Source organism: Zootoca vivipara, chromosome 4 (genome assembly GCF_965207765.1).
Source record: "Zootoca vivipara chromosome 4, rZooViv2.hap1.1, whole genome shotgun sequence".
NCBI lineage: Eukaryota > Metazoa > Chordata > Lepidosauria > Squamata > Lacertidae > Zootoca > Zootoca vivipara.
The window spans coordinates 100,807,096-100,818,462 of record NC_142587.1 but is presented as its reverse complement, the minus strand read 5'-3'; the positions used below and the strand labels follow the sequence as shown (position 1 = coordinate 100,818,462).

The window sequence follows — 11,367 nt, the reverse complement described above, 5'->3', positions numbered from 1 at the left end:
AATTTATGTGCCCTTCATCTGAAGATATCACAACATAAACATACAGGTTGAAAGCGTGGCTTTCTCAAAAACAAGTAAAGGCAGATAAATCTCTCCTCTCCTTTTTTTGGATAGAGTTACAAACTTGGTTGATCTGGGGACTGCTGTGGAAATAGTACATCTCGGTTTTAGTAAAGCTTTTGACAAAGACCTCTGTGATATTATTGCGAGGAAGCCGGTAAAATGTGGGCTGAATGAGGTAACTGTTAGGTGGATTTGACTGACTGAACCCAAAGAGGATTCCTTCATGGTTCCTCCTCATCCTGGGGAAAAGTGACTAGAGTGGTTCTGCAGGGTTCTGTCCTGAGCCCTTTGTTGTGAATTTTAAGTTATGGTGGGGTGGGGTGATGGGCTGAAATTCAGCCAAGCTTTGTCCTTTGGTGGATAAAGATGGAAGGATTGGTTTTCAGAGTTTGGAATAGAGAGTGTTAAGAAGTGGGAGGTGAAAGCAGTGATGTTATGAAGTAGAGCTGGTGATATCAAGCATTTGAGTGATTATCTGGGGGTTTTCATCATTTTGTCTGTTATTCAAATCAGACTTCAAATATGCTAAAGTCCAGCCAAAGTTTAAAGCACATACAAATTCATAATTAGGTGGAATCTGCCTTGACCTTTTTTTTCTTGTAAATAAAGGGTAGAAAATTTGGTCTGCTAATGGTAAGGCTGAAATGACAGAGAATATTAAAAATCTTATGAACTGTGACTCTTCCTAAGCATCAAGAAACAGGAAAGCCTATGTATCAGAAATGTCTTAGGTAGGACATCAAACTGGGAAAGTGGATTTTAAACTGACTGAACAGGTTTTATGCCCTTGGGAATTTGGTCTCTTAAATCTACCCCTTCGCCTTCCTTGAGTCCCTGGTAAGAAAAGCCAATCATGGCTTTGTTCAAATGGTAATTGAGTCAGGAGATGCATCACTTTAAATGGTATAATAGATTGTGCAGAGGCTACCTGAGTTTAAAACAGGCATCCCCAAACTGCGGCCCTCCAGATATTTTGGCCTACAACTCCCATGATCCCTAGTTAACAGGACCAGTGGTCAGGGATGATGGGAATTGTAGTCCAAAACATCTGGAGGGCCGAAGTTTGGGGATGCCTGGTTTAAAAGAAAAAGGAAAGGAAAGGAAAAGTCAGCCAGCATCAGAAGGAAGGAACAAAGGGGGGGGGGTAGAGAGAGGACAGAGTGTCAGGTCATCCCAGAAAAAGGCACACGAGGAATACAAACGGATAGATAACCAAAGCTATTTTAATACGAACCTCCCCTATTTTCTTTGTAACTCTTCAGGCAGAGAAATATACAATAGGACAGGCATCCCCAAACTGCGGCCCTCCAGATGTTTTGGCCTACAACTCCCATGATCCCTAGATAACATGACCAGTGGTTGGGGAAGATGGGAATTGTAGTCCAAAACATCTGGAGGGCCGAAGTTTGGGGATGCCTGCAATAGGGAGAATGTGTGGGGAGGGGGTGGAGCCATGTGGCGGAGTATTATTATTTTTATTTACAAGCGAGGAGGCGGGAGGGTGGTGTCTCCTTTGGTTGGGCAATAAAAGCGCCCAGCCTTTATGACTGCCATCAGCAATCCTTTCCTTGCATCTGCACCCCTTGAGGAGGAACATCATAAACCAGGGGTCCCCAAACTATGGCCCGCGGGCCGGATGCGGCCCAATTGGCCTGCCAATCTGGCCCGCGAAAGGTCTGGGGATCAGCATGGCCATTCTGCACTTTAATTTTTTTTTAAGCCGAGAGCCATTTCCCCCCCCTGCATTGAAATTTCCCCCTCTCCTTCACCGTGGCAGGCCAGTAGCAGCCAATCAAAAAGTCGAAGTGCTTCAGGCCCCAGCCAATGGGCGGGCAGCAGCTGCTCGTGTACAGGAGGAAGGGGGCTGTGCTAAGCTGGCTGATCGCCATTTTCAGCAGCCTCTTCTTGCCAGAGCAGAGCCAGCCCGAGAAACCTCTTTGCCGCTGCTCCACCCTCCCCCGCCAGCAGCCCCTGCTGCAAAACACAGGTACAGTGGTACCTCGACTTACAAACGACTTACGCTGCCCCGCGCTCGCCACCACTGCTGTGTGCGCAATCTGGCTCTCCCCACCACCTCCGCCGCTGCAAGGCCGGCCTTCTGCCAGCCTCGGGGATCGGGCCCGCGATCGGCCGCCGCCGCTGTGCGTACGATCTGGCTCTCCCCACCACAGATTGGGCCCGCGATCGGATGCTGCCGCCACACGTGTGATCGGCTTCTCGCCGCCGCAGATCGGGCTCTTCCCGCTGCGGATCGGCTGCCGCTGCGTGCACAATCGCACTCTCCCCGCCATGAACCGAGCCCGCGATCGGCTGCCGCGCATGCGATCACACTCTCCCTGGTGCGGATCGGGCCTGCGATCGCTGCTGCTGCTGTGCGTGCGATCCAGCTCTCCCCGCCGTCTCCGCCACTCTCGGGATCGTGCCCCCCCGCTGCTGCTGTGAGGCCGGATCGGGCTCTCCCCACTGCCTCCGCTGCTGCGGGATCGGGCCCTCCCGTCGCCCGCGCTACCTGCCATAGGGCTGGATCACGCTCTCCCCGCCGCAAACCGGGCCCGCGATCAGTTGCCGCCACGCGTGTGCGATCGCTCTCTCCCCACCATGATCCGGCCCCGCAATTGGCTGCTGCTGCGCGCACGATCGCACTCTCCCCACCGTGGATCGGGCCCACAATCGCCGCCGCTGTGTGCGCGATCCAGCTCTCCCCGCTGTCTCCGCCGCTCACAGGATCGTGCCTCCCTGCTGCTGCTGCGAGCCTGGATCGGGCTCTCCCCGCTGTCTCCGCTGCTGCGGGATCGGGCCCTCCCGCCGCCCGCGCTACCTGCCATAGGGCTGGATTGGGCCCTCGCCACCGCTGCCGCTGGCCACCCGCCGCCCACGCTACCTGCCGATCTGCAATGTGCATAGGATTTTGGCTCCCCCCCCAAAAAAATAGTCCGGCCCAGCACAGGGTCTGAGGGCGGTGGGCCGGCCCCCGGCTGAAAAAGTTTGGGGACCCCTGTCATAAACCATATGCCGGCACCCTCCGCGTCTCCCCTCAGCCCTCAGGGCAAGGTTCCTGCCAAAACAGCAATAAAGAAGCGGAAGTAGCAGTAGCAAGAAGAGCAGGCAGAGGAGCCTCTTGCCGCTGGCATCTTCTTCCATGGACAGATTGGTAAAACTGGGAACTGCCCCTGGGAACCGGGGACGTCTGATAACCCTACATTATACAGCTTTAGGAGCCAGGCAAATTGGCACCTTCTTAACCAGGCCTTTGGCTGATTGACATCTAATGCCCTTTTAAAATGTGGTGTTTTGTGCTTTTATGTTGTGTTTTTATGTTGTAACCACCCTGAGACATGTAGGAGTAGGGAATAGGCACCAACTAGGGGTCTTTGCCCCCCCCCCATAAAATATTTGAGGAGGCCACCCTCTCCCCAGGATTGTTTGGTGTTTTTTTAAGCGCAACCTTTTAGTCTTCCGCAACTTGCCATACAATTTCTCTTTCAATTTGCCCTCTTAAAAATAAAAAATAAATAAATGCACAAAGGTCATTGGGGGGGGGAATACAAGAAAATGCAAAAGTCCCATCTTTGCACACAAAAGTTGCTTTAAAGCAGGGTTTCCCCAACTTGGGTCCCCAGCAGCTCCTGGACTACAGTTCCCATCATCCCTCCCCATTGGTCCTGAGCACCCTAGAGCCAGCTGCTTCGGCACAGATTTTGAAGTCAGCCAGCACCAGCAGTCAAGGAGTCCTGAACTCTGCCTGTGAGACCAGCTCTGTCAGCTCAGGCAGGGAGACCATGGAGGGCAAAGGAAGCGGGAAACACCCCTGCTAGCAAACACCCCTCAACAAGACCCCAACTCCAGAGTCTATTCAGCCCCCTCCGCTTCTTGTAGCTGGAGTCAGTCTGGGCGCTGCCCTCCCAGGCCAGGTGGGAAAGGCCTGCCAGGCAGGGAACAGGTCCTGCAGGACTCCCAGCAAGAAACCCTGGCAGGTGAGTCTTTGGCAAAGAAGGGACAAGGGAGTTCCCTGTCTCCAAGGTGTGGGGCTTACCTTCTCTTCGATCGGGCCACAGGTAGGCCACCTCTGGCCGAGCTATTACATTCTGCAGAGGAAAGAAAAATCTGGGTCAGATGACACTACGAAAACCCACCTTGGATGGCTGCACCCACCTTGGACCCAATCCCTTGTCCCAGAAGACCACCCTGAGCCCTTCCACCTCCTGGACAGAGGTGGAAGGGCAGCAGCAGGAAAGGGGGCAGGAAAAGCCTCTGGCCTCATCCTGGCACCCAGGAACACACAGGGATGTGCTATTGGGATGTGCTATTGGGAGGATGGAAGCAACCAAATAAATGAATACAGGAAGGCAAGATACTTACTTTGACCTGGGAGAAATGCTGTTGGCGCTAGTTTCCACTCTTCCCCATTGTCACAGAGGGCGTATCCTCTGAGGTCCTGCAGGAGGTGGAGGCTGGACGCAGCGCCTCCTGGCATCAGCTTGCTGCCCTCGTCCGCCTCCGCTTCTCTCCAGCCCCGCCGGCTTTGGCCGTCTCCTGCTTGGAGCACTTCAGGGTTCGGAGCCCCTGAGCTGAGCTGCCTGGCAGTTCTGAATCAGAACGTGGCTCCCAAGGGCACCTGCCTCTTTCAAAAGGAGAACACTCACATGATCAATTTAAATAATGATGATGATGATGATGATGATGATAATAATAATAATAATAATAATAATAATAATAATAATAATAATAATATATTTATACCCCACACATCTGGCTGGGTTTCACCAGCCACTCTGGGTGGCTTCCAACAAAACATTAAAATACAATAGTCCATCAAATATTAAAAGCTTCCATAAACATAATAACAACAAACATCCATTTTCAGTCCACTGAATTAGCAATTAAGCATTTCTGAAAAGGCAAATGGCATACTTTTATATATTAGCATAAAAAGCATGCATAAGAAAGTGTTACTCATTTATGATGAGAATAGGAATTATTGATTTTGAACTTTGCATGGTTCCTCCTTGGTAGCCAGTGCATAGCTGTCAACCCTTCCTTTTTTGCGGGAAATTCCCTTATTCCAGCACCGTTTCCTGCTGATATCCTGGATTGTTAGATATACGGTAGACTGTCCCCGGGACAGGTGAGGCTGCTGCTGATCTCTTATTTTCAAATCTGAAAGTTGACAGCTATGAGCCAGTGTGATTATTTCAGCAGTGCTAGAACTCAGGACCCGCTGCCTTGAGGGGCATCTAAGAGCAGTTTGGCAGGGGAAAGGTCTCCCTTGGGAGGTGGGGGACTCTCCTTCCTTGGAGGTTTCTAAGCAGAGATCGGACGGCCATCTGCCATGGATGCTTGAGCTGAGATTCCTTCCTTGCTGGGGGTTGGACTAGATGACCCTAGGAACCCTTTTATCCCTCTACTCCTGAATTCGAGGAGGAGGTTCCTTGCCTCCTGGAAAGCCCTTTTCCCTGCCAGCTGTTCCTCTGGTTTCTGCCCAAGGGAGGGAGATGCTCAGAGTCCAGCCAAGAACCTTGCCCCCAAAAGGATATCTGGGCATTGCCATAGCCAGGGGGGGCAGTTGCCCCCTAAATAAAATAATAAAAAGCGGAGATTCTGCCAAGCGAGAGAGGGCTGAGCTAGATGCACGCGGCTTTGCAAGGGTTAAAGGGAACTGAGCTGCATTGCTAGAGAGGACAGGAAGCATGGGGGGGGGGACCAGGTCCTCCAGAGCCAAGGCGCCTCCCTCCCTCCCCAGTCCTTTCCTGCAAGGAATGGGGGTGTACTCAGCTTTGCAAGGGTTAAAGGGAACTGAGTTGCCTTCCTAGAGAGGACAGGAAGCAAGGGGGTGCAGGCCCTCGGGAGCCAAGGCCCCTCCCTCCCCAGTCCTCCTTTCCTGCTTTGGTGTCTCTCCTGCAAGGGCTGCATCGCTGTCCCCTCCCTCCTGGAATGATCTGGTGAGTCTCCCCCACCTCTCTCTCCCAAGAGGGTGCAGTGGGGAGACGGGGGGGGGTCCCAAGGCTGCGGGGAGGAGACGGTCCTGCCAGGGAGGGGCAAGGGCCTCCTGAGCAAAGACCCCCCCCCTCCTGCAAGTGGGATCGTGGTTGCTTTCCAGCCCTGCAAAAGCTGCATTGCACTCCTGCACGGGGATCTGGTGCAGTGGGGAGAAGGTGGGGGGTTGCAGGGGAGGATGGCTCATGCGGGGAGGTGAGGACACCCCCCCTCCGGAGCAGGGGTCCTGCGAAGGAGGGGGGCGAGGTCTGCAAGGCTCTCCTTCCTGGAGATCAGAGGATCCCAAACTCCCACGAAATCTCCCTTCTTCAAACAAAGGAGCCCTAGGACTTTAACTCTGTGTGAGGTCGCTCAGCGTCATTGCACAACAGAGGAAACATGTGCAAAGGATGGACATGTGCAAAAGCTGGACGAGGAGGTGAACTAGAACCCCCCCCCCAGAAGAAACCCACGAGGAGGAAGAACATTAAGGTGGGGGAGAAAGGCCAGGAATAAAGAGAGGGATCCCAGCCCATAGTCTGGCTGCTGCATTGCAGACCAGTTTCCCAGTCGTCTCCAAGGGCAGCTCCACACGGAGGCCACTGCAGCAATCACCTCGCACCCAGAGCATGGCATCCCAGGACCACATCATCTCTGTCCAGAAGGGATTGTTGCTGGAAAACCAGCCGAGCCGGAAATGGGCGCTGCTACTCACTGAGCCTCCAGGGCATAGCTGCCAAGTTCTCCCTTTTTTTTAAGGGGAATTCCCTTATTCTGAATAGGCTTCCTCGCGAGAAAAGGGAAAACTTGGCAGCTATGCTCCAGGGACCTTGGCATCAATGGCTTTTTTTGTGTTAAGCTATCTAACAGAATTATAATAATAAAGTTCCCGCCTAAATTTCAAGGGAGATGTCTTGGGCTCCACCCACTTGGCCCTCAGGGGGTTGGGCACCCCCCACCTGAGGGTGGGGAGCAACTCCTGAGGACCCCCCAGGTGAGGACCCCCACTACAGCCAAGCATCCATTTTCACAAGATTCAAAGGATTCCCTTGTCAGTCAGTTCTGACTTCATGCATTGACTGGAAGGCAGAAGAAACCAGGTTGATTAATCTCACAGAAATCCCTTCAGTTGCCTCCACATTTTGCATTGCTAGAAGGCTAGAGACTTATTTCTTCTCCTCTTCCTCCTCCTCTTTCTTTTCAAAAAGAGAGCTCATGGTCTGGGATCCGGTGCAGTCCAGCCCTGGTTCCAAGCAAGACTCACCCATGCTTGGCTCAGGGAACAACCCCCCCCCCCGGTCCTACACATTCTGTAACAGAACAATGTCTTTCCTTTGTAGATTTCCTAGACTTTTTCATTACAACAGAGAGAACTTGGCAGAAGAGCAAAGGGTTCCTTCTGATCTCTTAGAGGCTTCCTGAGAGCAGAGATGGATGAGCGAGATTCAGCTGGCCCAGAAGCAGGAAGAGGCCATGCCAACCAAACTGGGAGCAGTGGGGGATTCTGGGAAAAACCAGTGCAGAAGATCCTGGGTGAGGAGGACACCCTCCGCTCAGAGGTGCAGAGCCGGCAGTTTGGGTGGTTCTGCTACCTGCAAACCAAGGGACCCCGAGAGGTTTGCAGCCGACTCTACCACTTTTGCCACCAGTGGCTGAAGCCAGAAAGGCACACGAAAGCTGAGATGCTGGACCTGGTGATCTTGGAGCAGTTCCTGGCTGTCCTTCCCCCAGAGATGGAGAGCTGGGTGAGGGAATGCGGAGCGGAGACCAGTTCCCAGGCGGTGGCCCTGGCCGAAGGTTTCCTCCTGAGTCAGGCAGAGGAGAGAAAGCAGGTGAGAGAGACTTTCCTCTGGATACTCCCAAGGGGCTCCAAACATGGACAGAGAACATTGCATAATGGTTTGCTTTCTGGGAAAGAATCCATGGAATGAGATCTCACACCCTTCAAGTCTTTGTCATTCTCTTTCTAATATTTCTCCCCATTTTCTGTTTTGAATCCTTGTTTCTTTTTCAGGGAAAGGATCATTTTGCAGAAATGGACCTGGATTCCTGTGAGGCAGAGAGGCCTCCATTGGACACCAGAGAGAGGCCACTGGGTAAGGAGGAAGGTGGTTTTTCTCCATTTGGTCACATTCTGTTGGTTTTCCTTTTTTTTTTTTTTAAAATATTTTTATTAATTTTCCAATTAAAACCAATTATATCACATTCAATATTTCAAATTATACACATATATATATCAATCAGACCGAATGTTATGCCAAATCATCTAAAGAATTTTTTATTTGGGTTCCCATGCTTCAAGAAATTGGGAATTCCTCGCAACTGTCCACTGCCGTCTTTTTTCTAAAGTTCAAATCGTCCTTCAAGTTCATAATAATCCAGATCTTCCCCTTACAGTCACATAGATGTTTTCCACTTTCACGATTGTTTCCCAGCTGCTGATATAAATATCAAACAAAGTCTCACAGATGTTCTTTCTCCTGTGTGAGTTAATCAGTCCAGCCTCCCCATAAATCTTCTTAATGGAGCTCCTGTTGCGTTGAAGCAATTCGAAGTAGCGCCATCTTAAAAAGCTCAAATCACTTTCGCTTTTCTCTCATAGCCATGAAGATTTACGATCATTATAGAATTTACAGCTTTTCCAGGCAGGAGACCCAAACATCAAACCATAGACTCTTGGTAAATTAATGGATCTCCTTGCCCTATAGCTGAACTTAGCTTCAGGTCGCTGCTCCAATTTAAAGTGCGTCACAGCTCATAAATCCTCCGAACGCATTCAGAACTCCTTCCGTCCGACTAGGGGGGGGGCTTTTCTCATCGGCAACTTCACATCTTTAAAAAAATATGCTCAGTAACAACAGTTATAAGGTTCAACTCACACAGTCTTTTGCTTCTCTTTCACTCCAAACAAGCCAGGACATCGCGTCCGGGAAGGTACGAGGCAACAATATGAAGAAAAAAAATAAAATAAAAACTCACTCCCCTTATCGCTCCGTCCCCATCAATCCTTCTTCCAGATGCAGTACAATCTTTGACTCCTCTCACTCGGCAGCATAAATTTCTCAGCAGTAAACAGCGCTTCTTTCCCTCCTTCTGAAGTATGTCCATAGATTTAAGCCTAATTATCTTCTTTAACCATGGAAATCCCCGCCATGCAGATTAGCGTCCGGGAGTCCTGGCCCTTGTAAGTGCTCAGCCCAAGCTCCCCCCACTCCAAAAACAGTCGGAGTGGGTCTGGGGGCATCGCGGGCCAGCGGCCCCTCTCCGTAACCCCCGGAGAGGGTAGGGGGTTGCCATTTACTCCCCTAGCAACCGCCAAATTCCTTACAAAGGTCAGAGAGATGGAAAACAGGTCCGCCATTCCTGCAGGCGGAAACCGGAACCTCACATTCTGTTGGTTTTCCAACTCATCCTTCTGGACGTCTAGAGGGGTTGGGAGCTGGGGGCACTGTCATACAGTGGTTCCGCTCCTTCCTCCTGGGCCGTGTTCAGATAGTGGTGGTAGGGGATGAGTGTTCAGACCCCTGGGCTCTCACTTCTGGGGTGCCTCAGGGTTCCATCCTCTCCCCCATGCTTTTTAACATCTACATGCAGCCGCTGGGAGAGATCATCAGGGGGTTTGGGCTGGGTGTTCATCAGTATTCGGATGATACCTACCGTAGCTCTACCTCTCTTTCAAATCAGAACCAGTGAAGGCGGTGAAGGTCCTGTGTGAGTGTCTGAAGGCGGTTGGAGGTTGGATGGTGGCTAACAGATTGAGGTTGAATCCTGACAAGACAGAAGTACTGTTTGTGGGGGACAGGAGGGGGGCAGGTGTGGAGGACTCCCTGGTCCTGAATGGGGTAACTGTGCCCTTGAAGGACCAGGTGCGCAGCCTGGGAGTCATTTTGGACTCACAGCTGTCCGTGGAGGCGCAGGTCAATTCTGTGTCCAAGACAGCTGTTTATCAGCTCCATCTGTGGTATGCAGGCTGAGTCCCTACCTGCCCACTGACTGTCTCTCCAGAGTGGTGCATGCTCTAGTTATCTCTCGCTTGGATTACTGCAATGCACTCTATGTGGGGCTACCTTTGAAGATGACCCGGAAACTACAACTACTCCAGAATGCGGCAGCTAGACTGGTGACTGGGAGCGGCGGCCAAGACCACATAACACCGGTCTCGAAAGACCAGCATTAGCTCCCAGTACGTTTCCGAGCACAATTAAAAGTGTTGGTGCTGACCTTTAAAGCCCTAAACGGCCTCGGGTCAGTATACCTGAAGGAGCGTCTCCACCCCCATCGTTCTGCCTGGACACTGAGGTCCAGCGCCGAGGGCCTTCTGGCGGTTCCCTCACTGCGAGAAGCAAACTACAGGGAACCAGGCAGAGGGCCTTCTTGGTAGTGGCACCCGCCCTGTGGAACGCCCTCCCATCAGAGGTCAGAGAGATAAACAACTACAGTACCTGACATTTAGAAAATACCTAAAGGCAGCCTTGTTTAGGGAAGTTTTTAATCTGCGATATTTAATGTATTTTAATGTTTGTTGGAAGCTGCCCAGAGTGACTGGGGAAGCCCAATCAGATGGGCGGGGTATAAATAATAAATTATCAGTAGTATTATTATTTACTAACCATTTGGTGAGGAAGGCCCTATTTGAAGTCTGGGAAAGGAACAAAGCAATAGTAACAACTAAAACTCCCTGGTGGCTATCGCCCATAGAATCATCGGCTATTCATAGAAATAACATGAAAGATAATTGGCTAACATAGGGAGCTCATGGAGGAGATAAATTATTGCCCAAAAGTAAAAAAAAAAATTGAAGAATACTACCAGCTAACAGCAACGTTCGAGAAGGATGAAAAATCAAAGGGTTTTGATTTTTTTTTTATTAAAAAAAATTGGTATGGGAAAAGGAAATACCAGGGGTTAGCAAACTTTTTCAGCAGGGGGCCGGTCCACTGTCCCTCATACCTTGTGTGGGGCCAGGCTATATTTTGGAAAGAAAAAAAAAATGAACGAATTCCTATGCCCCACAAATAACCCAGAGATGCATTTAAAATAAAAGGACACATTCTACTCATGTAAAAACACCAGGCAGGCCCCACAAATAACCCAGGGATGCACTTAAAATAAAAGGACACATTCTACTCATGTAAAAACACCAGGCAGGCCCCACAAATAACCCAGAGATGCATTTTAAATAAAAGGACACATTCTACTCATGTAAGAACATGCTGATTCCCGGACCGTCCGTGGCCCGGATTTAGAAGGCGATTGGGCCGCATCTGGCCCCTAGGCCTTCGTTTGGGGACCCCTGTATTATACAATAATCAAAAGACTATCTCAAAAATC

The 11,367-nt window shown here is 50.8% G+C and overlaps 1 protein-coding gene across 1 annotated transcript in view; it reads left to right on the top strand.

The window, feature by feature from the left end:
* The first annotated feature begins 5,867 nt into the window (after positions 1 to 5,867).
* LOC132592053 (uncharacterized) overlaps positions 5,868 to 11,367 on the top strand; it is a 28,025-nt gene continuing 22,525 nt past the window's right edge. Inside the window, exons 1-3 of the mRNA XM_060274100.2 lie at positions 5,868 to 6,002; positions 7,377 to 7,868; positions 8,051 to 8,132. Coding sequence (XP_060130083.2) covers positions 7,467 to 7,868; positions 8,051 to 8,132 — 484 coding nt within the window. The 5' untranslated portion in view covers positions 5,868 to 6,002; positions 7,377 to 7,466. The remainder of the gene's footprint in view (positions 6,003 to 7,376; positions 7,869 to 8,050; positions 8,133 to 11,367) is intronic.